Below are 26,407 nucleotides of genomic sequence, written 5' to 3' on the forward strand. Positions count from 1 at the left end.
GCAAAATGAGTTGCCTGTATTCTGTTATGGGATTAATTTACACGTGTTTCAGTGGATGTGTCCTTGACTGGTAATGGATTCCATTATAAATATTTTTGTGTGTTAGGCCATTTGGAGGTAGCAGCGTATTCTATTTTGTATGACCTGCTGATTGTGTCCAAGACTGGCGTTGTATTTCGTTTTGTATAGGCTGGTGGTTGTGATGTAGAGTGAAGTTGTATTCCATTGCGTATGAGCTGGTGGTTCTGTGCTTTTGCTGGGATGAATCCCATTGTCTATATATGCAGTCAGAGAGGGTGAGGGGGGGGCGTCTGTCTGTCTGTCTGTCTGTCTGTCTGTCTGTCTGTCCACTATTTGGTTTGTTTGTGATGAAAGGTAGAGGTGGACTAATTTACGCATACTTTGGCGGCTGTGTATTTGGGTGTTGATGGATTCCATTGTGTGAGGTCTAGTGTTTACATCTACATATGCAGTACCTGGACCATTTTGTATTAGGTCTGGTGGATACTGGCTGGGAATCAGTTGTCAGGTGCCCGTGGGTGCTGTGCATCATTCTCCGTGTTGTCTTCAGGTCCTGGTTTAACTGCACCTAGCCCACACCTTTGCGTATCTCATTGGGTCTGGGATTCCATCCGGCACCCCTTACTGAACCTTACAGTTGGTGTTTATTTTGGGAGGTGATGTACATAAACGGCCTGAGGCACAAACCGAATAATGTGTGGTAATGGCTCTTTTTAAATGTAATTCATTGCTATTTACCTTTATCTCATGGGATAGTGATAAGCGGGTGGTAGATCTGCAACTCGATTAGCAGTGCTGCCTGCAGCAAGCTTAACATCTGATGGGCTATTATTTTGTGGATCTCAAAAACATGTTCTAAGATGTTGCTTTATTGTGAATCTGAGCAGCATGTTTAATGCTGATGACTATTGTATAGTTATTTTGGTTCAGAACAGATTGTGTAAGCTTTAATATTATGGGCCCCTAGACTAATTAAAAATTGGACACAAAGGCCCCCTGAGTTAGACCATATGAGGCCTGGCCTTCTGACAAGGACACAACACCCATCGGCCTGCCCTAAGCTAGTGTACGTGCGTGCGTGCGTGGTTGGACCTGTTCCACATGTAGGCTCTCCCCGAGGGAGTGCTGGAATGTGGTAAGCAGGGTGGGGCACTTCTGTTTGTTAACTCTTCTGACAAGTATTTTTAAAGCAAAATCATTAGATATCCCCCAGCTCCCGCCCGCCCTCGCCCCAGCAGGAGGAAGCACGCTTCTATTCTGACAGCATGTGTCGGGCTCCAGTAGCAATGGACATTCCTCCCTTCACAGCAGTCTGCTGGTACCCGTCTGGGCTCTATTTGCAGAGGTGGCCTGGTTTAGCGCACTGTCTGCCTGCTTGTCTGCCCGGTCCAGGGGCCCTTGTTTAAGACAGACAGTGATTTAGAGCGCAGTCGGAGGCTCCGCTTTCATAGGTTTAAAATTAAGCTGCAGTCCTCCTGCTCGTCCGCTTTTAGCGTCCAAAACACGAGGCTCTGTGTGCGACACAAATTAACTAGGCCGCGCAAAGCAGTACCTAAAAACCACTCTTCTCGAAGAGAAATCCCATCTGAAAGTGAAGGACTGTTTACACTGCAGCTGGTAGCCCAAACGAGAGGTTCAACAGCAGGTGTGTAAACTGGATTATACCGCTCAAACCGTGCAGTCAGCAGTCTAGAATACACTGGGCTTCTCGTACTTATACCCGAGTACTAATACCACACAGAGGTACTTTCACTTTGCAGTTAGGTAACTACTATGAACTCTATCAGAGGGAAACACGGACCCAAGACAGACCGCAAGACCTGCTTACAAGTGCAGTTTAGGAAAGTTTATTAGCTAGACACTTATGGACCTGACCATGGTGGAACTGTGACCACAAAGCTCAACACCCACAGTATACACATGACCTGCTGTCTACTCTGCAAGGAGTCAGAAGATGGGCCCAGATCCAGCCTGTCTAAAGATGCTGCCTTAGTGAAATTCACAACAGGATGAATCCATTCATGTGGTTGTTGAGGAGCGACAGGAGACCCGAACTTTACAAAAAGGACCCCAAGAAACCCACAACAACAAATGTGAAGCAAGAGGTCTAAGGTGCAATCAAACTCTTCGTCTGACCAGTTCCCAATCTTCAGTCTAGTCCTCCCATAAGATATCTCCTAGTGGTTCCTCCTATACCCATATTGAGGCCTTCGAGAAGACCATGCTGACTGTTTCAGCCTGAACCTCTCCGGTGCTTCTCTTCATGTTGACACTTGTCAAAACCATGGTATTTTCATCTGCTTGGAGTCTCCCTCACTTTGAGGAAGGCCTAAACAACTTAAAGTCTATAGTTTCGAAACCATCCTCCTTACAGTAGCCCAACTTCATGTATCGATCCCCACGCCATTTTAGTCTCCTCCAACTCCAAAGATTGCGGTCTTTCTACAAAAAGTGGGTAAGAGATCTGCATAAGGTTCCAACTGTGCCCTTGACTAAGGGATCAAAAAAAGTCACCTTTGCCTTCAAAGTCTTTGCATCTGCCAGCCTAGCCCTCACGGCTACCAATGCAAATTGCCTCCTGACTAAAATATCACATGCCGGCTGGTAGATTGTTGCAGCTAACTGATCACACGTGGGTCTCCTTTTCTGACTCGATTCAGGGTGGCATTTATGTGTCTAAACATTCTTTGCTGACGGGGCTGGTTACTACTGATGCCACGGCTTGCTTGATGGGCAGTGGATTTGTGCTAAGATGTCATACCAGTTAGTATTCGGTAGATTGTTCAGTGGCATCAATGAATAATTGAACATTTGTTTAGGTGGCCAGCATCTCGTTTTGAAAGGAAGGTGGCTAGTTCGAGAAGTCTTTAACATTTTTCACCTACGAAGCCAATCCAAGGCCTTAGTTGAACTAGGACATTTTAAGGATTCAGCCATAGACTGTGCCAGCTGCCCCAACTTGAGCCTGAACATCAGCAGTTTTTTGGTTTTTTTTTAAGCTCTACTGGGGTTTATAGCAGAGGAAAGTAGCTTTGATCGTTTTCCTCCTCTCAACACCTCAAACCCACACTTATCTTCTAGAGTTGAAATATGAGGTTTTGGGAATGAGTGTGATTCTGTGTTTAGGAAGCAGGAAAACAGAGTAGTGTGCCCTTCAAATAAGACCTGGTTATTGCATTCCCTTCCTGAAACGTTCACTGCTAGTTCCCCTTACAGTGCTTCCGGCATATTAATGAAATTGATCCTCCTCCTTACTGGCAATGGGTGCCATTCAAAAATTCCCCAGCACCAAAGAAAGGGTTAGGTTCCAATTCCAGCTTTGGTCCGCCATGGGACATTAACTTGGCCCTCGCCTTCATAATGAGGTGACTTTGAACTGATGCATGTTTGCCTGCCAGAATTTCTGATGATCTAGTGGTGTCCGCAGGCAGAGAGCAGATAGGTCACGTTGCCAGCTGCTTTAAAAGTATGAGAAATATATGTGTGACTGATTTGAACCTATGTGATTCGCTGATGCTCGTAAGCTCATGATCAGGACTAATTGCCGAGCCCTTGCATTATTGACCACGCCGAGGTCTCTGGTACTGGTATTGTTTTCCTGGATATAATCTATTAAGACGAACAAAAACCGTTCTTAGATGACTGATTGTTCTACAACATATTGACAAGATTGACGTTCTTAAACTAGTACATATTTAGACTATGGACAGTCCTGATGAAAGTGCGGCATATATAGGATTATGTCACCGAAACGTACTTCAGCAGGTTTAATTTGTACACTGTTGTAAGCCCGTCCACGGAGGATGTGGAATACGACTGATATCTCCGCCAAATTCCATGTGATTGCGAGACAGCAGGGACATTATTTTTAACTTTTTATCGGACTCTGATTTATCAGTTCGGTGGTTGTAGGGCTCTAATAATTACTTTTTTTTCTTTGCAGTTTTTATTTGGTGTTTTTGTAATTTGATTATATTGAATTGATGAGGAAATTAAAATCGATTAAATACTAAATGTATTTGTAATAATCTTTGAATGTGTCAACAGAAATTCCATAGAATATAGGATGTAGTCTTGCACACGGTTTGTGGCAAAGTAAGTCACTTACACAGAGTAAAGAAAACCGTGTTTGGTCTTGTGTTGAGTGTACAGTAATGGTGCAGTTTACTCCCATCCTTACACCCTGTAATTCTTTACCGTACTCCAGTGGTACCCTATGTGGACATTCTTCACCGCTGTCAGATTGAGCGTGAAGTGAAAGGAGATCTGGTTTAAGGGAAGGTTAGCTGTGTGGTCAGCATCATGGTGCCGTGACATAGCATGGCAGAAAACCTTTTTGGATCCAGTTTAGGGCTTGTAGAGAACTTAATGTAAGGAATCTGCGGGAGCTGTCCAGTCTATCATAAAGACCAAAAATAATTAACTTTTGCAGAGAGGACACCTGTGCGTTGCGATTTGGTAAGGATCGCAGTTCTCTTGCTACCCTTCATCTTTGGAGTTACAAAGGCTGTGGCAGAACCAGAATAGATCAAGCAAGGCACTCAGAACCTTGTTATCTTTCTGTAGTTTCTTTCCTACTCTTCTTCGTTGACCGTCAGCTGGGTCAAGCTTGATGTCACTCCAAGTATCCCTGGCATTGTGGTGAATCAATACCCTCGCAATGTTTAGCAGTAAAGTCTTGTTCTGGAGTAGAGCAGTTCAAAAAGTGTAATAACTGTGCAGGAAATGAATGAAATGTCATGTTGTACCTACAACATGATTTCTCAGAACCGCCCAGTTCCTCCTTCCACTGTGACATCAGGTATGTATGAGGTGGCATGCAGATATGCAGGGAGCGTTTCAACAGCTGTAAGCAGTGCATTTAAAAGCATTATAAGGTATGCGGGCCTGGAAGCGGAAGCAGATTTTCGAATGAAAAGGTCATCAAGGGTGTTTGTTGTAATAAACGTTAGTTTCTGAGGTTCACTGACCATGTTATGCTGTACTTTTTGCGGTGGTTTATTATAATGCACGTGCTAACATGTCATCATTTCTAGTTTGAGTCCTCACCCACCACTGTCTGGGTTTCCTTCTGGGTGTACAAATGTGACCCCTGTGTTTTGGGGTTTGGGCACTTCAAGGGGTACGCTGTAGATATCTTGGCCAGCCTGTTTGGAGGCAGGTGGATGGTGCTTAGAATTGTGCCTTGAATTCCTCCTCTAGTGAGAACTGACTCTACCCTAACATCTGCTGACTTGGAGCCACCCCCAAGTACCAGTTACAGAAGGCTGAAGAGTGCAGAGGCTGGTGAACAAATAGAACAGGCTGTGGGTCTTCTGGCTGAAGGTAGGGGGAGTCGAGCTTGGCTTAAATGGTGTATGTTCCCTATACACATGACATCTACACAAGTATGCACACCAACCGCCCATAACCCCGCTCCTCTCTTTTCAGAGCCTTTTTTCCCACTAATAACCAATATTAGAGGGCTGCCTCGGTTGCCAGCCTCCTTGGATGCCTTGCATCCTGAGACTGATGCAAACCCATCCATGCAGTGACAGAGTTATATGACTGGGGATCAGAGGAGAGGAGGCTTTGAATAAGCAGATGCTGCAGACTGCTTGTAAAGCTGCCTGCTGACTCCATTGATGAGATCTGTGCCTGTTTCCCTGATAAACAGATGGACTGAGTTTAAGGGGAACAGATGTGGGAAGCAATGAAGAGACAGTGAAGCATGCAGGTATGTAAGTGGTGCATGTACTGTGTGTGTAAGAGTGGAGTGTGGCACTATCTAACGCTGGAATATATGAAGGTAGGGGGGCTTTCGTAAGAGGTTTATGGAGGTCAGTTGGCTTAAATCTATGTGCAGGGATATCAAAAACGGTCTGGTGTGGGTTGTGTAGGGTCTTGTGGTTGTTAGTGAGGCTATTCGGGTACGTTTTGGTGTCTTGGGGGCTTTGTGAAGGCCAATGGAGATATGCAAGGAACAGCTGAAGGCTATTTGAGTGTCTGTGATGCTTTTAATTTTTTGTTGATTAGTCTGTCTCTGTTATGATCATTCTGGAGTGCATGATGATGTAAGAATATTCCACAGTCAATATCATATGTAGTAGTGGTTTTAAGTCCAGATAAGTGTTTGTGTTATGCACAGCACAAATGGATATTACCCCACCAAACTTGGAGATAATCACTGTATTCGTTGTCGCTGTTTTAGGAACTTCTCAAAAGCTGGCTGTTTAGTGATCTTTCTCTTGTTCTTGTTGCAGATCCGTCTTTGGTAAGAAATAGCTCATTTCTGTATCTACCTTTGAATTAAAATGTTGTGGACATAAAACTGAATAGGCCGATTAGTATTTGGCAGAATACTCATCATGTTTATTTTCTACAGAAATGTTCGTTTACAAAGGTTTTTTCAGAGTAGGGGTACACGCATCCACAGTGATTATGGAAGACTTGCCAGTAGGTTGTTCCTTTTTATGGTAATTTTTTAACATAGTAGACCTGTTTTAGTCGTAGAGACTTTGTTGGTTGTGCCTAGAGTTTCAAATGGACTAAATGGTGCTTTTGATGTTTTCGCTTTATTAGACAATCCTAGAAAATATGGGGAAAACCTTGAATTCCAGCTTGGTGGGTGTTTGATTCACATTTCTTGAGCTCCCCATGTATCTACGCCATCATTAGTAAAAGGTATTGCAACCTATAACAAGCTGCTCATGCTCAGTGGAGTAACCAAAACCCAGGTAGTACTTGCATAGAGCTCAGAGACTCTTGTAACTCTTCAACCGAACCAAACTTTGTTAAACGAAATGTCTTTTACAGTCCTTGTCATCGGCACAAGATTTTAAGCATTTTCTGGTTGTTAAGCAGAGTGGTTGAGAAGAAACTCCTATTTTGAGGGCCAAATAATATAAGGTCTGAAACCATGGCTTAGCAGGACAGGCCTCTTGAATGACAGTGTACTGTTCTCTGCTTTAGAGTGAAAGGCTTATTGACACTTGTGATAGGATAGGGTGGTCTGCTCTTGGCAGGGAATCACCACATCAAGATTGATCCACTACCTATATAGACTTCCGTCTCAAACATCTGGGTCATATGCTGTAAACAGCTCTGGTGGTTGAAACGGAGACTGACCTGGGTTTTACTTAATGCTTTGGGACTTATTAAAAAATGATGGGACCCTCTTGGACAAATTGCTATGTCCTTATGTCTACCCACATTTATAATTTGGAAATGACAAATTGTGAATGTGTGATGATCTAATGTAATGTACTAATTGTGTAATAGACAAACTCTAACGTACTGTTTCTACTACCCTTCCCATCTCATCCTGCGTTCTGCAATCTGGTTTAGATCGAACCAAACTTGCACCCTACTTCCCCATGTGAAGCACCTCATGTTTGAGATGCTAGTGTTGTGACAACAATTCTCACTGTAAAGTGAATCATCTGCTCCTTTGAGTTACGCCAATACTTTATTAAATACGTAAAATAAATCAAAATAGATGTAGAAATAGACTTGTTTGCTATGTTTCTCTTTTTTCGCCGAAGGTCATATTCGTACCTACTAAAAGTCCTACCAGTTATGAGCAGGTGTGGCTGCAAATGGCATCCTGCTGGTACATCCTTCGTCTGTTTGCAGGTGGTGCCCCAAGTTAAGGCAGTTTTGCTGAGTTGGCAGCGTGACACCCGCTGACCCTAATGCCATCTTCAGTAATTGTGTTGTCAATATGGACCTTGGCCTGGTTCGGTCCTTGAAAGTTTTATGGCCTTGGGATCACCTGGTTTTGGATTCATTACCCACAGCTTCTAAGATGCCTGGCTATGTGGGCCTTTGGATCGGTTGGCTCTACAGTGGGGTGAGCCCCAGGTTCTTTAATGCCCTGGGGTGGATGGTCTGCAGAGTCAGGGAAGCGGATTTTCGGTTAGGTTGGTCTGAACAATGGGATCTGTTAGCCTCAGGGTCTTTTAAGCGTTTGCTGAGCAAGAAGCGGGTCTGTTTCTATTGGTCTCCCTGATTGGTGGACACACTGATGGGTGGGCACTAGCGCCTTTGTTCCGAGGGTGTAGACCCACAGCGCTTGTTCTTGCTCATTGTAACCAATGGGGTTAGTTCCTTGGGCACTGGGAGCCCGCAGTTAGCCAGGATTGCGCAGTACCATACTGGAGAATAGGGTAAATTTGAATTGCATTATGGCAAATCTGCCATTCCCAGGATGTGTGCCAGCAGCCACTTGGTCGAAGCATGTTGTTTATCCGGTGAAGGTGACTATATCCAGAGCCGGCAGACAGGACTAATGTCGGGCCTGCATGCCTCTCCTGTGGAGACACTGGCACCAGAGTATTCTTAGCTTCTCGCCTCTGTCACTCAGCTGTCAAGAGCCCCATGGCTGAAATAGCGCCGGCTCCGCGGTATGCCCCGGCCGTGGCAGAGCGGGCAGGCACCAGTCGGGCGGGCTCGAGCTGCAGAGAGGATGGAGTGCCCCGGGGCGCTGAACGCCGAGGGGGCCTATGAAGAAGCCGCGGTGTCCAGGCCGGCCTGGAGTCTCCTGGAGAGTCCGTGCTGGAGGTGGGACCGGAGCGCCGACTGCCGCTCCCTGTGACCGTCCGGGGAGAGACGAGCCGGGGCTGTCCGATCTGCAGGCGGACGGCAGCCCTGCCCGCGGCCTGAATCCGGGTCGTGCCCGCAGCTGTCTGGACAGTCTGTGTGGACGTGAACTCTGGCCTTGGCCCTTTATTCGTATACAGGAGGCGGACTGTCAATCTCCGGCCGCAGCACCGACGGGCCGGTGCGTTTCCCTAATAATGAAGGTGGAGGTGGGATCTGAGGCGCCAGGGATCGTAGGCCCGTGCATGGCAGCGCCGGAGGTCGGCAGACTCTTTAAAGGGGAGCCCAAGAGCCCCTCTTCTGAAGAGTGACTGCTGTAATTGGACTGTTTTGGGGGTCTTGGAAGCCGCTGGAGGTCGTGTTGAACTAGTGGCTGGACGTGTGCTTCAGAATGCCCCCTTGGTTTGCCTGTGTCCTTAAACACCTGGTATGTAGCAGCTTGTTTGTGCTCCTACTCCTCGGGGCCTTGAGTGTTTTATTGTCTACGTTCTTTCTTCTTTATTGTCTGCGTTCTTCCTTCTTTTTTGTCTTCAGGTGTCATTTAACAAGTGAGCTTGCACTGAGCGCTACATAGCTATACAGATTTGGGTAACTCCAGTGTTTCCATGTTGCTGTTCCTCTCTGGCCGTTTTTACCTCTAGGTCAGTTTTTCAGCCACTAGACAGATTACTTCCCAAATGCTGCTCCAATAACAGTGATTTTGAGTTTTGAACTTCATTGTGCGTTAAAGACCTAGCATCGAACATTGCTCAAGAGATGTATTGCCAATCAGGTTATTAAAAGAAATAATGCTGACAAAGCAGAGCATACAGCCAAATGCTCCTCACTTGACTTCTCATAAGGGCAGTCCTGTAAAGGGGGAGTGTAACACATTCTCCAGCAGCGTCCAGGTTCCTCTTCACACTTTGGCCACACCTGTTACCTCCTGTGGATCCATAAGCTCTCCGAACGGACTGTCTCCTACCACAGCCACCATAAAAGGTGGGGTGAGAACATATAAAAGATAACTACAAACACGGTAAAGAGACCCGCAGAGCTGATCAGAGCTGCAAACCTACCACAAACTATCAAAATGTGCTTCTGTCTCACGCTTCCTTACTTATCACATCACTAAGTCCCTTACCACTATAACCCTGCGTGGTGGTCACCACGCAGGGCATGGCAACACTTCCCACATAGTCTCATGGCAAAGACAACACACTTCTAACCACACACCCATGCGGTGTACTGTGCTACCCATGTGGATAAGCGATTCTGCGGCTCACATAGCGGTAGTAAGCCTTTTGCTAATTGTCTAATACAATATAGTAGGTTATATTTCTCATAGGCGATTTTGTGGAACAAGTACTTTTAATAAACGATGCATGAAAGGCCGAATTTATTCTACATGCAATGGTTTGTACAGTTTTCACATTTCAGTGCATCACTCAGTTAACATACAAACATTGGTGCTACACCATCCTGTTTCGTGATGTGCTGCTGAATGTCTCACACAAGGGAGGCTTACAAAGAAAGGAGAAGCCTAGCCTTCATGCATGTCCCTGGTTTGTCTTCCTGTTCGAGGATGCGCAGGTTCGCTCAGCCTCTGTGGGCATTCTCGGTGAGAAGCATTCAGAGCTTGTTTGTCCACTCAGACATTGGCAAATATTCTTGTATCTGTGGCCCTGCCTTCCTTAAGAGGTAAACCATGAGCAAGTGCTTTATGTTGAACATACACTCCAGGATGAGATATTGCCTAGTCCCTAGAACTGTCCTCTTGGAACCTGGGTACCTTGGTTCAAATCTCAGCCTCCGCTCTTGACGTCATGTAATTCTAGGAAATCACTTAGTCCTGCTAATTAAAAAAATATTAAATGTAATTCCCGCTTCACAGACATGATCTTGAGTCTGCTAGCACCCCACATAGTTTTATATTCAATTTTAAAGAGCGTAGATTTACCTAATTGGTGTCTGCACGCTTTACAGGTAACCAAACAGTTGAGCAGATGTCTCTTATGTTATACAAGGTGCTATAACAAGGTCTAAGATAATGAGTGAACTCTAGAACATGCATTCATAATAATTCTTACTGCAGAATGAACTTATAGAAGAAAATAGCACCGGAGGAGCAAGGCTAAGAACAAGGAAGCAAGAATAGGGAAGGGGGCGCCAGAAAGAATACACAGAATCTGGAGAATCCCAGAGGTTTAAGAATCATGGAGAGGAATGAGAGAAAGGAAGATGTGGGGTCAGAGCCACTGAGAACCAATGTTGAATGGACAACGGGAGGATGTAGAACGATAAAGTGAGGGAGAGGAGGCGAGGTGAAGTTGGATAAGGTGACATTTAGTTCTTTACGAAACTATTTCGCCATTCAGTTGAATCATTAAGGAGAGGAAGATTTGGAATCAATAGTATGGGATACAAAGTATTTGTCTGCCATCAGCTGGAGGATCCGGAGTGAACAGCAAATAATGTGCAGCTCCCCACTGCTCACTCGATAGCTTCATTCTATTTAGATGCCAGTGCATAGGTAGTCTTGGGTTTGCGTCTCCCTGTTTGTGTCGGTCTCCTCTATCACTTCGTGCTGAAAGTAATACAAATAGACACGAGGGAACCCCTCGCTCTGTCATTGTGCACTAAATCACACGGACGTGATGTGGCTCTCTGGATCCAAGCCTTCACTGCAAAACTTTGTACAGTCGGGCATGTCCTGTCTGTGTCTCTGTCTTCTTGTCCCCTGTTTTGGCCAGTGTGTGCTCCTTCTCTCACTGCTGTTCTGGAATGCAGCACTATGTGTACCCATCTAGCCGTTTGTTTGCTGCTCAGCACTTCTCCTCGAGAATTACCCATAGTGTAAGTGTATTCGGCACCTCTCACGCACATTAAGGGCGAGGGACGTGCGATTTCCAGGCTGTGTGAACTTGCCCGTCTCCTCACAATCTCACAGATTTTTTCCGTCGGGGCCCTTTAGCTTTCTTCCTTCCTGGGACTCTGCTGATCTCTCTCTTCATATAAATGCCCTTTTTGTACCCAGCATTGCATTTCCATCACAAAGGCTGATGACAAATGTTGGGTGAAAGGGCTTAGATTCCAGTCCTGGTCTCCAACTGGGTCAATCTCGCCGTCCTTTGGCCTCTGACAAAGTGTTATCCGGGCCCAGCTCTGGTTAACTCTTTCCAGACCACACAGGTCTTTGTTTCCTGACTTTTCAGTTTGCATTTTCCATTGTGAACAACCAGTTCTGGCAAGTGCTGGGTTTCCTTTGGCTTTGGTACAGGAATGCCTCCAGGGGAAGTGGCAGTCATTCGGACTGGAAAGACGCCATGAACAATTGGGGGACACGAGGTGCTGTGGGAACCCGAGGGACTTGTTTTTGTAGAAAAATGATCTCTTGTCAAAGTTTGGTATGAGCAGGGGGTAAAGTTCTCCAAGAGGAATGGCTCCATCGGGAATGGCGAGCTGTGGGAAGATGTACTTTACAGCCTTGTACTTAGAAGGGGTGTTATAACAGCCTCACAAAGGAGGCTTGGCGGGTTTGTATGAATTCCCGGTCTGCAAGCATCCCCACTCTTCAAGCATCCCCACTCTTCCTGTCTAATACAGTAGGCTCTCATGCAGGGTTTGAAATGTTAACCGAGAGTGCAACAAATGCCCCTCTCCCCCATTGTGCTGTAAAGTGCAGACCTATGTTCCTAATGTCCGTAGAGATCAGGAGCATCAGGACACAGACCAGCTCTCTTCTGCAGGCCACAAAACTGCTGAGGCCAAAAAATAGGCCTAAATGCCTTTTTCTCATTCCAAGAAGACAGTATGGCTTACATGGAAATGTGAGAGCAACATGACATTACAGGAGACGCAATGGTCTTGGCACTGCATTGCGAGAGATTCACAAGGTTTACTTATTGTTGCTGCCAACTGTTTCTTAAAGTCCAATTCTCATTGGTCATTGTCTTAATCATGTGGTGAATATATATGTATAACACTCGTCTCTGGCCAATCACCTCGCTCCCTTTACTCCCTTGTGGTATTCATCAATCATGTGTCCGCATACCTAACAAAGTAGGCAACTCTCAACATTGAAGTGTATTCCTGACGCACCCTTAAAGCACCCCATTGTCAGAGCGGTTTTAATTTGTGTATATTATTTCGGAGTATAACTCCACGTGCACCAGACGGAAAAGCTGCCAATGTGCCAAAAACCCTATCCTCACTAAACTTCTAAACCATCTGCAAGGAGACGCTTTGGTGCATTTGCAGACCCATCACTGTTTTGTGAATTTGGTGACTTCTTCTTGAGAACTCCTTGTGTGCAGCCGATTTACCCTTCACAAAGTGTCTGTTATAACACCTTAGGTCCATTTTGCGGCAGAGCAATTTCCCTAGGAAGCAGCTTTTGCAGAAGCCCTTCATAGAGTATCATTTTGCCCTTAAAGGAAGATTGCCAACTCACAGGCCTCATCTAAATAGGAACACGATTAAACCTGCCTATGTAAGGAACCCTCATGAGGAACCCATTGTTCACAACGGGCTTCAAGATCTCGGATAACCATGGCTTGTCATCACATAGTACTGATGCTTCCGTACTCTGTTATTATTGGTGTGTGGAGCGAAATGCGTTCGGGGCACAGTGCCTTGGTGAAACAGTGAAACCTAGTTTCTTTTGGGACTGACTGGAAAAACGGTTTTTACAGTTTTGGCAAAACTGTAGCCTAGGTAAAATTCTCTTCACAAACAAATCCTCAGTTATTGCGATGGGTGTGTCATTTCCTCTGTGCTGTGCCTGTTATCAAGCTCCCCCTTATTTATTATCCTTGACATTGGAAGTTCCTCTGTAAGGATGTTAGACTTATCTCTGTCCATGCAGTCAGAGGTGCTGCCATCAGGCTGTATATTCACTGACTACCCATGTTAAGAACTAGTCTCACACGCAAATCATATTTAGCTACCATGTTTTTGTGCCCTGGTTAAATGTAGCATGGACTATGGGCACTCTTTTGATAAGGTGCTCTTATGTATGTGAGTAGAACAAAATGTAGATATCTACAGGAGGCAGGTTTAATCTAAACCTACTTCCACAATTTTATACAGCTTTCATTGGCCTGTGATAGAGGAGCACATTACTGCAAAGCATTGCTGATCCAATTCAGCGTATTCCAGTTAACGAGATGGCTCGCCGCCATGTTGTGGTCCGGTGGACCATAAATTGAAATCCTTGCGATGCCTACTCAGTCTTCCATCGGTCCAAGGTGAGTATATGGAGTACAGTGAAAAGAGGTAATAGGATCGGTAATAATAGGTAATAGGATCACCTGTTATTTGCATTGACTTGCTGCACCTACAAATGATAAACTGCAGTGTGAAGTGCTGTTTAGAAAACACAAAATGTTGTATAATGCCATACTAGCATAGACTAATGTAATTCCAGGAAAAGGTCATACATGTTTTCCCCAAACTTTGGAATGCTCTAATTTCTGACAAGGAGCCTGTGTTAAAGTGTTATCAGAGGACTATTACTGATATTTTGTATCGCAAAAAGTTTCCTTTTTTCGTTGCCATAAACTATAACAGCTTATTTGTGCATACTTCTTTCTTTGACTCAATATTTGAGAAGCTGATGTCTGACTTTTCCGTTCTCCTACAGCAAACGGCTGACTGGAACAAGTATGATGATCGGCTGATGAAAGCAGCGGAGCGAGGAGATGTTGACAAAGTGTCTTCCATCCTCGCCAAAAAAGGAGTCAACCCCAGCAAGCTGGACTTGGAAGGGAGATCTGCGTAAGTACCAGAGCAGGGCAGGTGTATAAAGAGTTGAAGGTGGACAGAATTGGGGTCAAGTAAGTGGGCGGGCATTTCGGATTTGAAGTAAGTTGTATATCGGATAGGGTAGGGAAGAAGGCTTGTATTGGGGTCAAGCGATGTGAATGGCCAGGCCAAGGTAGGATTGGTGGCAAAAATACCAAGAATAAGAGATGAGGCCAGGATCAAGGAAATTGAATGGCAAGATGATAACCTTAGTGAAAAAAAAAATGGGTCAGAATATACTTGACCAGTGGTAAGCCTAGGTTTTCAGAGTAAGTGTGCGTAGATCGAAAGAGCAAGTGAGCGAGAGGAAAGCATTGACCTGGTTGTTGACAGATTTATCTACTGTGTGACATTCAGCTAGGAGGAGGTCTGTTGCAAGAACAAGGGTAAGGTATTGGGGATGAGTGTGCAGGAGGTAGACGTTAATTCTACCTTCACCAGCATACGTCTTTCTTTTTGCTGCATTGTTTCTGTAACCGCTTTATCAGGCAGCACTTCGTTGACTTTCTTTTGGTAGTGGCAACTTGTCTCCCGAGACCTAAACTTGAGCATTGTCCCTTGCTCATGCCTTTTACTCTCCTTTGCCAAGTTACTATTAAATATTAGTTGGCAGTAGCATCTACTCTGTAGGAAGCATAGTATGCTTTTTAAGGGGCGCAGAGATTTCCTTTATAGAAATAACACAAAATAATATAAAACCGAAGGCAGTAAGCTATAAACAAACGAAATAAAATCCTATTTTAAAGGTAAGTTTGTTGTTGTTTTTATGTCTTTAACGTTTTATTGTTTAATTTATAACGCTAACACAATACAAGACTGCGGTGAAATATTCTGCCTCAAGAACTCTTTGTGCACATCACAACAGTAACACAGGACAGTGAACAAAACAGTGGTGATAGAGCCTATGTGCATCCTCACTATAAGCATTTATTAGGCAAAAACCACATAAAATGTAAATCTTCCACTTTTGGATGTGCATTGCCTGCCTGAGTGTATTTTTTTATAAAACATTTCTAAGCTCAATAGCTTTGCCTTCAGTCTGAATGTTTCCCTCTATTCTGTCAGTCCGCCCAAGCTCTGTAACTTGCTCGTTTAGCTTGCCAAATTTCTCATCCAGCCAAGATGTAGACCTGGATTCTGTCCTAGACCACCAGGACGGGATCTCTTCTCGGTAAACTCGGTAAATATCCCCTGTTCGTATTTGGTTAAAGAAATCGGACTAACTGTGGCTTTCTTTTCCTTTGGCTTTCACAGTCTCTATTCCTTTTGGTTACCAGTATTGTGTTTTCAGACATGTATGCTTTAACCTGGAATCTGGTTATTACGTTCGTAAGATTTTCCTGCTACGCCACCACTTTGAGTCACTCTGATCCATCTTAATTTATTATAGTGACTTACTCCAAGATGGCGGACTCACTACCATTGTCCTTTTTATAGTGTTTATTTATGGATTTATTTTTATGACAGTGACTTTGAGCCCCATATTCCTCAACTTTTGAATAGTCCCCAAGCGTCAGATTGGATCTGGAAACTTTTTCAGCAATGTTTCTGCAAGCTGGAAGGTGGGGCCTTGCGGCTCAGCGCTGATACTTTCCACTCTAGAAATGGCATGCAGGGTCTATATAGGTTGGTTCCTTTCTTTCCACACTGCCAGACGCAGATCTGGCGCTTCTTCTGGTCTCTCAGAGGTGCTTTACCTCGTTTTTTCCTCTGAATTCACTGTGTGCATGGCATGTTACCCCCTAAAACAGCAGGTTTCAAGCCCTTTAGCCCCTTCTGTGTGCGTGGAATTTCCGCGCTGTGCGGGCATTTCCATTAGTGGGCGGGGATTCGGACGGCGGGGGGCCGTCTTGTGCACACGCCCACCGTGTCGCGTGACGGCTCCCGGCCGTCCCGAGCATGGAAGAGTTTAGGCACTTTCGTAAACAGATGTTTGTGACCAGTCGCCACCAGGTGTGTCTGGGGTTAAGCCATGACTCCACGACCTGCGGAGACTGTGCCTCTATGACCCTGAAGGCGATCATGGAACATGAGATAATTGTATGTCTATAGCGCTTACTACCAGTGACGAGGTGTTAAAGTGCTTTTCAGCGAGTACCACACCACTCCTCAACCCAAAAGGATTAGTAAAGGAAAATGTGTTAATTTGAGCGATGGACATGTGAGTCTGTTAGTTGGATTGAAAAAGATAATGGACGGATAGAAAAGGGAAAAGTCTATAAAATGTTTATTGGGAGATATTAGTAGTTGCAACTTTGTCGCCAAGCTTAAGAAAACTCAGTGCCAGGATCGTTCCAAGTCCCTCTCCGCATCAAAGATCCGAGTCCCGGAGTCGATGGACCCACTTCAGAGGCCAGACTTTGTCGCTCTCCAAGTCTTAAGGTAAGCACAAAAAACAAAAGAAATCGAAGCAGAGATGCACTCCTTCATGCTGCTCGCCCACCCCTGAGCAAGCTTGTGATTGCTGCCTACTGTTTCGATCACACTCTTAAGGTTGGCCAACTTTAGCAGATTCTGCAACGGTTTCTGGTAAAACCTTAATTCCTGGTACCTTCAGCCATGCCCTGTCCTGTCCGGAGAGCTCAGCTCAATCATGCTCCAGCACTTTGGTTCTTAGCGCCTTACTCTGGCAATTGACCTAGTGCCTAGTGCTAACGCTGCTCCAGCGCTGCGCGCACATCGCTCCTTTGCTTGCAGCATTTTAAGCTTTATTGTCGTTTTATGTAAACTGCGCCGAGCGCTTCGCGCTTTTAATCAGTATTGTCTACCGCTTAGGGGGAAATAAGGGAGTCTTACCCTGCACTATAATCTGCCACATACCCACATTTGTGGGCTAGAAGGGACTCGGGGGCTCTGCAGCATCGCGCCGGTTGTGAGCGCCATCTTGGAGTGGGGAGAAGTCCTTCCACTCTCAGCGCCATCTTGGGGAGGGAGAGACACTCGCCCTGCCAGGACCCTCGCATTGGAGGAGGAGGTATTATTAGTAAGACCTCCTACCTCGTTCAGGCAGAATTGACCTAGTGCTTAGTGCTAACGCTGCTCCAGCGCTGCGCGCACATCGCTCCTTTGCTTGCAGCATTTTAAGCTTTATTGTCGTTTTATGTAAACTGCGCCGAGCGCTTCGCGCTTTTAATCAGTATTGTCTACCGCTTAGGGGGAAATAAGGGAGTCTTACCCTGCACTATAATCTGCCACATACCCACATTTGTGGGCTAGAAGGGACTCGGGGGCTCTGCAGCATCGCGCCGGTTGTGAGCGCCATCTTGGAGTGGGGAGAAGTCCTTCCACTCTCAGCGCCATCTTGGGGAGGGAGAGACACTCGCCCTGCCAGGACCCTCGCATTGGAGGAGGAGGTATTATTAGTAAGACCTCCTACCTCGTTCAGGCAGAATTGACCTAGTGCTTAGTGCTAACGCTGCTCCAGCGCTGCGCGCACATCGCTCCTTTGCTTGCAGCATTTTAAGCTTTATTGTAGTTTTATGTAAACTGCGCCGAGCGCTTCGCGCTTTTAATCAGTATTGTCTACCGCTTAGGGGGAAATAAGGGAGTCTTACCCTGCACTATAATCTGCCACATACCCACATTTGTGGGCTAGAAGGGACTCGGGGGCTCTGCAGCATCGCGCCGGTTGTGAGCGCCATCTTGGAGTGGGGAGAAGTCCTTCCACTCTCAGCGCCATCTTGGGGAGGGAGAGACACTCGCCCTGCCAGGACCCTCGTGACATCCAGTCGACCATTTAGGATGGCCGCTAGACTAGTGTGCAGCGACGGTGCGCAGCGGGGGCGCCGGAGGTAAGCCCGTTTGCGCCCGTTCGCGCAACGGTCGCGCATAGGGCCGCTACCTCTGGCCCCTCCGGTTTTAACCGCATAGCTTACACTCGGAGTGAGCTCATTGAACTCAGACCTGGGCAGGACCCGATTAGACCTCCTACCTCCAAACCAATTAATTGTGGTTTGCTTAATGTTAGATCCCTCTGTAAGCACCACTCGGAAATAGCCTTCCTCATTGAGTCTGAACAGCTCGATGTCCTCTTTCTCACAGAAACGTGGACTCGGGAGGACTGTGAGGTCGAGCTGGGTTTAGCCTGCCCTTCGGGATTTAAAATTAGCCATTCACCGCGCCTACTCAACCGAGGAGGGGGGATCGGATTCATTCATAGAGACTCGCTTCACCTCTCCCAGTTAAAGATTCGAGAGGTACCGGGATTTGAACTGCTGGGTTTCTCAGTCAAACAGCAGGAGTCGATTTGCTGCTCGGGTGTTCTTTGTTATCGTCCCCCAGGACCTGCACCATCCATTCCTCTTCTCATTGACCTGCTTTATGAGCTTGCCAGCTCCCACTCCAGGTTATTAGTTCTTGGAGATTTCAATCTGTGGGCAGGCAGCTCGCTGGAAAATGCATTCTTTTCTCTCAGCCAAGCTTGTACAGATATCAACTTAGTACAGCTGGTGAATGCTTCCACGCATCGGAAAGGCCATATGTTGGACTTGGTGTTTGCGGATCCTCAATGGGCATCATTCGTGGACATCAAGTGCCAATATTGGACGGACCACTTTCTGATCAGGTTTTCTCTTTGGTCGGAGGACCCTACTTCGCGTAAGGCTGGACTACCTCTAGCTAAGCTAGAGAGACCTTGGTCCCGCATCCTAAACACTGTTCCATTGCCGAATATCTTAGATGAGGACTTCAAACTTGGCAATACAGTCGAAGACAGTGATACTCTTTTCTGTCAGTCCATAGCTAGCTCGCTGGATAAGTTAGCGCCCCTTCGGAAGTCGCGAGGTAGAGTGAACCGAGCTAGCCCTTGGTACACGAGCGAACTTCGCCAGCTCAAACTCGACTGTAAACGCGCGGAAAGGGCCTGGAGGAAGCAATATCTAGACTCTGAGAAAATTGCATTTAGGTCTGCTATGCATAAATATAAAGCCCAAATTAAGATAGCGAAAGCGACCTTTTTTGAACTTACTTTGAATCAGGCCCCAAACAAGGCTCAGGCTCTTTTTAAAATGGTTAAGGACTTGGCTCATCCTACGTGTGTGGCTAGTGCTGTTCCTTCGTCGCAAGTTCTTTGTGACTCTCTTGCGGAGGCCTTTGAGGAAAAAATCCGTAAAATCCTAGCAGGTTTGCAGGTTCCACGGAATTCCACCTCTGAGGAGGGAGCTCCGGAGGAGCTGGCCAGTCGACCCCTGCAGAGGGCTACTAATCTCTGTCAGGAAGCTCCGGTCACGCACTCCAGTCGACCCCGACTAGTTGAGCAGCCCCCCAGCTTGGGAGCTCCGGCAGCGGAAGCCAGTCGACCCCAGCTGAGTAGCCCTCCTTCCTGTCTGGGGGATCAGGCCCTCAGCCTGGGAGCTCCGGCGACTGCGGCCAGTCGACCCCAGCTGAACTGTTCTTCCCTCGCAGCTCCTGATTCGGCTCCCTGCTTGGGAGCTCCGGCAATTGCAGCCAGTCGACCTCAGCAGGGCGGCCCCCACCTTCTTCCTGTGGAGTCAACTCTCAGTCTGGGAGCTCCGGCGAGTGAGGCCAGTCGACCCCAGCTGAGTGGCCCTCCCGCCCCCACTTTGGACTTGGCTTTCTGCTTGGGAGCTCCGGAGACCGTAGCCAGTCGACCCCAGCAGAGGAGTCTCTCTCCTCCTTTTTTGGAGCTGGCTCTCAGTTTGGGAGCTCCGGCGAGTGAGGCCAGTCGACCCCAGCTGAGTAGCTTTCCCCTTCCATCCTTGAAGGAGTTTGGCGACCTAGCTCTGACGATTTCTTCTGGTTCGCCTTTGGATCCTCTCCCTCCGAGATTATGGAAGGTGTTTCAAGAGGACCTCTTCCAGCCCCTGCACGCCATCTGCTGTCAGTCTTTTGAGACGGCTACTGTTCCAAGCTGCTGGAAGAAGGCAGTGGTATCCCCGCTTTTGAAAAAACCTACGCTCGACCCTGCCTGCCTCTCTAATTACCGGCCAATTTCCCTGCTCCCTTTTCCGGTTAAAATTATGGAAAAGCTGGTCACCCGTGCTCTGTCCAGCTTCCTAGAAGGGAACAGCTGGTTGGATGAGACGCAATTCGGCTTTCGCCCAGCACATGGGACGGAATCCGCGCTGGTGATCGTGTTAGACAATCTACGGGCGCGAGTCGACAGTGGTCGGGCAGCATTTTTGGTGCTGCTCGACATGTCGGCCGCGTTCGACACGGTCAGCCATCCCACCCTGATTTCTAGGCTGGAGGAATGCGGGGTCAGTGACAAGGCCAGGGATTGGTTAATCTCCTACTTGGACTGTCGTCAGCAACGGGTCTCGTTACCCCCCTTCAGTTCAGAGGAGCGGAGAGTGGGTCAAGGAGTACCTCAGGGCTCGGCCATCAGCCCCATACTCTTTAATGTCTACCTCCGCCCCCTAGTCCAGCTCATTAAAACCTTTGGTATCTCCGCATTTAATTATGCGGATGATACCCAGCTGGTCTTCTCGCTGGAGGGTCAGGACGCAGTCACACTGGAGACCTTTCACCGGTGCATGCAGGCGACAGCGGACTGGCTCCGGTTGAACTCGCTACAGTTCAACGGAACGAAGACGGAGGTCCTATACTGCTCCACTGATCGAGTTCCTCGTGATCTCCCAGCTGACTTCTGGCCTCCGTCCTTCTCAGAGACGGTGTCTGCGGCACAATCAGCGCGCAATTTAGGCGTCACTTTCGGGCCTAACCTGCAGTTGGATCTACATGTGAATAAGACCTCCTCAACATGTATGATGCTAATTCGTATGTTGCGCAAGGTCCTTCCTCTCCTCCCTGCGCAAGCCAGACCAGAAGTAGTGCGTTGTACCATCCTAAGTCGACTTGACTATTGTAACGCACTACTTCTGGAGGCTCCGGTAACACTCTTGGGCAAGTTGCAAAGGGTGCAAAATATCGCTGCTAAACTCGCCCTTTCTCGCCCCTACCATAGTTCTTCTACGGCAGCATTGCGAGAACTTCATTGGCTGCCAGTTCATCTACGGGTGCGCTATAAAGCAGCATGTATTGTGTTTAGAGCCATCCACGATCTAGGCCCCATTCCTTTGCGACGAATGTTTGCCTGGTACTGCCCATCTAGAGCTTTACGCTCCTCGTCATCCAGGCTACTGGTAGTTCCACGATTTCAGAGAGTGAGGATGGGGGGCCGCTCTTTTAGAGTCGCGGCAGCCAAACTCTGGAACTCTCTGCCCTTATCCCTGAGAAGCCTTGGAGATCTTTTATGTTTTAGAAAGGCTCTAAAAACTCATCTTTTTCCCAGGACAGGCTGAGCTACTGTTTCATTGAGTACGGGTCAAAGCGCCAGGATGCCCTTGGTGGTGACAGGTTGCGCTATATAAGTATGCCACAATACAATATGCAGAGAGATTGGGACCCCCTCAAAAGGTATCTTCGAGGTTAGGGAGAAGAGGGGGAAAAAGGCTAACCACACTGTAGAAACTCCCTCGTGACCTATATTTCTTTTTATCTGATTCAAATGAATTAAAAAATGAGCCGTATTAAATTACAATATACTGCAAATACATCATTATTCTTCATAACTTTGTTTATTCATTTTTTTGCACTTTTCTTTAAATATCAAAATTAGTTATCAGTTAACAATTTCTATTTAATAGACATACAATAAATATACTACGCATATTTACCTGTGACTTTTCACATATTAACCTCATGTAATCCCCAGGTAAGAATCAACACAGGCAAAAAAACACACTCTCTCATACATTCATACTAGTTCAATCAGCATTCATACTACATTCATAAACACAAAAAGACTCTGGAAAGTTGGAGACATAAGTATGACAATAATCTCCTTTGACCAAAGAGACAACTGCGATGAGCAGGATCTAAATGTCAGTGGTCGACTCGTTTCGGTGGCACAGGAAGAAGAACACCACCACCTTCATCAGGACCCGCTAAATAACCAACCAAAGTAACAATAATCAGGGAGTACTTAGAAGAATATTTAGAAATTGAAATCAGTTACCGGCCCAAACACAACCTATGTTAAGTGATAACAATTGGACCCATCTGTGTACTCTACATACTTAACACTATGGGACTTTCAACTCAAACATACCACAATAACTACAACACTGAAACCACCCGAAAAAGTGCAAGCTACAATGTTATCTCTGTCGAGAAACCCCTACTTACCAAGGGCATCACTTTAATGAAATAGTGCCAAGACACTAGGTCCAGAGCATTAGCTTTGTGTATTATACCATCACCAAAGGAATAGACCCAAGAACACACCACGTGTAGCTCAAAAAAGTAGGTTTCTAGTAGACTTCATCCAACTACAAAATAAATACAACAAGTCTACTTACTGTCAAAGTTCGTGTTATCTGTGACGTAAATATTTAGACCGACCTTTTGCTATTGGCAGTAAATGCCAATTTCTAGAGAGAAAGGACAGGAAACTAATTATACCTTTCTAATATCTATTTGAATCAGATAAAAAGAAATATAGGTCACAAGGGAGTTTCTACAGTGTGGCCTTCCTCTGGCATACCCTTTGGGCCTCAAACAGCCATGCTGGTGAGTACACTCTCTTTGCCTGCTGGTTCCTCTGAGCTACTCTTGCCTCCAACTCCTCTTCTAATACTGCTCCCAGCAGCCAAATCACATTGGGCCTAGGTATTTCAACACTGATGCCGACCTAGCTGGCCAAAAAATTGTCCCCGACTGTCCTTTTTGACACCAGTCCGACTTCAACTGAAGTTGGACCCGAATATGACAAGGCACCCATTTGTGCACCTAAATTACCACAAAACTGGCAACATTCTTGCCATTCCCTTTTTGGGACAGATTCTCAGAACGATTATGACCCGAGTGATGAGTTCGCTCAGCTCTATCAGGAGGACATCTGGTATGAGGGTTTGCAGGAGGTTAGTAGGACTAGACACCTCCACAGGGTCAGCTCTTTTCTTTCTGTCCAGACTAGCCACAGATGAATCTGCGTCCCCAGGCATGGTCATGCACAGGGAGATGAAGTATTTGAACTCTTACTCCCCAACCTCGAGGTGAAAACTAATGTCCTTACTGAGGCCCTGCAATGGGCCAGGCTTCTGCTAAGCTTCTCCTGTCTTTCAATGAGGCTGTGACGGACACCCTTTTGGGAACTTGTGCCAACCCCTACACTGGCCCACCAGTCAATAGCCAAATCACCAGGTGCCATCACTGTGCCCCAGGGGACCTGGCTTCCTTGTCCTAGCACCTCTCACCTGAAAGTCTTGTGGTTTAGGACTCCCCCAGCTGTTCTAATCTGAACACTTTTCCTACTACTCCCCCCTGATAGGGAATCAAAGCGCGTGTAGACATTTGGGAAGTGCCTAATTTTAGCCACTAGTTTGGCCCACCGTTCTGTTAATGACTCCTGTTTGTTTGACCGCAATTGTCATCCCCCTTAGGGATTCTGTAGCATAAGTCCTTCATAGTGTGCTGGAAGACCTTTGCCCTGTACTATTTAAGGCGGTTTAGGATGGTCGAGATGCGGACAAGTTCACAATTCATTGTGGTTTGGACACCACTGACTCCATTCATTGTGCAATAGGCATCAGCAGTGCCATGCGTGGCTGCACTCAACTGGGTTCTCTGGCGATGTTTAGTTCCCTCTAGTGGACATGCCCTTTGATGGGACTCGCCTGTTCTGGGACAAGCCTGACTATACCCTTGAACGCTACAAAGAGAGTGGGGCCACTGCTCACTGTTTACCAACCCTCCTTTCATGGCTTTGGTAGCGATGTCCCAACCAACCTACCCCTTCAAGGGATCCAGAAGTTTTGCGGGAGAGAAAGTGGCAGCAGCAGTTCCTCCATAAGGGCGGAGGAGTGTCGCCGCCCCCTCCCCCCCCCCATTCCCTGCGAATGCAGAAAGCATGAAAAATAAAAAGGTAATAAATGATTTTAATACCATTTACTTTTTTTACTCTGCCAGCCTGAGCTGAGTGTGATGACGTGGCCAGTGGGTTATTGCTGGCGATTGGCAGCAGAAAGAAAGGGCCAATACAGGTGGAAGTGCTCATGTTTGTTTGGCCGGCTGTCATGCGACAGTCAGCCGTACATTCGCACTTCAAACCTCTCCATTATGAGCTGTCTTAGACAGCTGGGTGGAGAGCAGGCACAGGCTCCAGTGCATGAAGGAGCACTCAGACAGCCTGCTCCAATCATCCTGGCACTTCTCCCATGATGTTTAACATGATTAACTGCATGAAGCAGCCTTTGGATTGGTTAAGGAAGGGATTTGGATGTGGAACCTTGTGATGGGAGCCATAGACTGGAGAAAAAAGAGGACGTGCTGCAGGCTGCTAAAGGATTAGTAAACATTTAATTTTTGTTTATAGAAAGTTAAGTTACGTATATAATGTAATTTAACTGGTGCTTATTTTAAGCTCTCCAATACCTCAAAATCAAGTTTGTGTAGCGTGCTCTATTTAAAAAAAAATGCTTTTATAGTTCATATTTTTAATACTCTGTGCCCCACTGTTTTTCTATGTCACCAACAGCCACTGGACGGAGGTGCCCACCACCCCGGAGGTGCCCACCACCCCGGAGGTGAAGTTCAGAGTGGCGTCAGTCCACCGCAGCCGAACATGCCTAGCCTATTTAGTGCACTCTTACAGGGTAACTGTCAATCAGTGGGAGGCAGAATCCACCAATTCTATCAGGGTGGACAAGCAATCAATCACTCAATCTATTTATAAAGCGCACTACTCACCCTTGAGGGACTCAAGGCGCTGAGGGAGGGGGTGCCGCTATTGCTCGAAAAGTCAGGTCTTGAGGAGTCTTCTGAAGGCGAGCAGGTCTTGGGTTTGCTGTAGGTGGGTGGGGAGGGTGTTCCAGGTCTTGGCGGCGAGAAAGGAGAAGGCTCTGCTGCCGGAGGTTGCTCGTTGGAGGCGGGGGACAGTGGCGAAGGCGAGGCTGGCGGAGCAGAACTGGCGGGTCTCGGTCAGGAAGGCGACGTCCGGGACGGAGGTGTCGAGCCGGTCCCAGAGCTCGACGGCGTGTTTGCATGCGAAGCGGGTGTTGGAGTATGCAGCGAAGGTGGTTGGGTCCAGCCTTTGAAGGTTTGGTGGCTCTGTTGCAGGTAAAGCTGCAGGCGCGACAGGAGAAAGGTCTGTGGGTGCGTTTCGGGGCGGCCAGGAATCAGCAGTCATCTCGGTCGACGTTGAGTGCGTGGAGGGTGCTGGCATCGTAGCGGAGTCTGGTGTTATGGCGTTTGCGAGGTCCAGGGGTTCTGGCGCTGGGCGCAGTCCAGTCCAGGCGCGGACGGGCGCAGACGGGCTTGGGCGCGCGGCCGCCATAAGTAGGGGAGGTGGGAGAGAGGGGCAGCTGAGAGGCGGGTGGCGGACGGTGAATGGGGGCAGGGCCGCACGGTACACAGTAGAGGGAATGCGAAGGTCACAGAAGGAAAAAAGGGCGCGGGCCGCGGGGGAGGCAGCGGCGGGACGACGGCGAAGACGGAAAAAATGGGCAGAAGAGTACCGAGACAGTACAGCGGGGCAGACAAAATACAGTAAAGCAGAAAGCACAAGCGCAATGAGCACACTGAAAGATAACCAAGCAGGCAGTACCAGGTGGCAATCGGTAGAACAGCTGCTCAGGGGGCTCGAACACGCTCTAGCAGAGGCAGTAGGGAGCGGGCGCAGTCAGGTGGAGCTGTGTGGTGTGGGGAGTGACCTGCCTGCCAGGGACAGGGTCAAGCAATCCCAACGGGCTGGGGGGGCCTTTAACTTCCTGCCGCACATTTCACCTTCTACCCAACAACTGACTGAGGACCATCTATCCCTCTTGGAGAAGGAAGTGCAATCCCTTTTCACTAAGGGGGCTGTTGTAATGGTGCTGGTGCCAGAAGTAGGGCGTGGTTAGTTTCCACTACTTTCTGGTGCCCAAGAAGGACGGAGATCTTTGGCCTATTCAAGAACTACATCCTCTCAATGCCTTCCTCCGGAAGGAGAAATTAAATGTGCTCAACCTGACTCAGGTCTGATTTGCCATCAACCCTGGATACTGAATGGTGGCGTTGGACC

General features: G+C 47.2%; 1 protein-coding gene across 4 annotated transcripts in view; it reads left to right on the forward strand.

Annotated features, from left to right (window-relative positions):
* UACA (uveal autoantigen with coiled-coil domains and ankyrin repeats) overlaps positions 1-26,407 on the forward strand; it is a 369,235-nt gene that overhangs the window by 174,509 nt on the left and 168,319 nt on the right. For 3 of the 4 annotated variants that reach the window (XM_078682980.1, XM_078682983.1, XM_078682984.1), the window contains exon 2: positions 14,225-14,358. In XM_078682980.1, the coding sequence (XP_078539106.1) occupies positions 14,225-14,358 (134 nt within the window). Of the gene's footprint in view, positions 1-8,412; positions 9,029-14,224; positions 14,359-26,407 lie in introns of those variants that run through there. The other variant, XM_078682981.1, reaches the window with a different exon arrangement.

The sequence above is a fragment of the Lissotriton helveticus genome, chromosome 3_1 (genome assembly GCF_964261635.1).
Source record: "Lissotriton helveticus chromosome 3_1, aLisHel1.1, whole genome shotgun sequence".
NCBI lineage: Eukaryota > Metazoa > Chordata > Amphibia > Caudata > Salamandridae > Lissotriton > Lissotriton helveticus.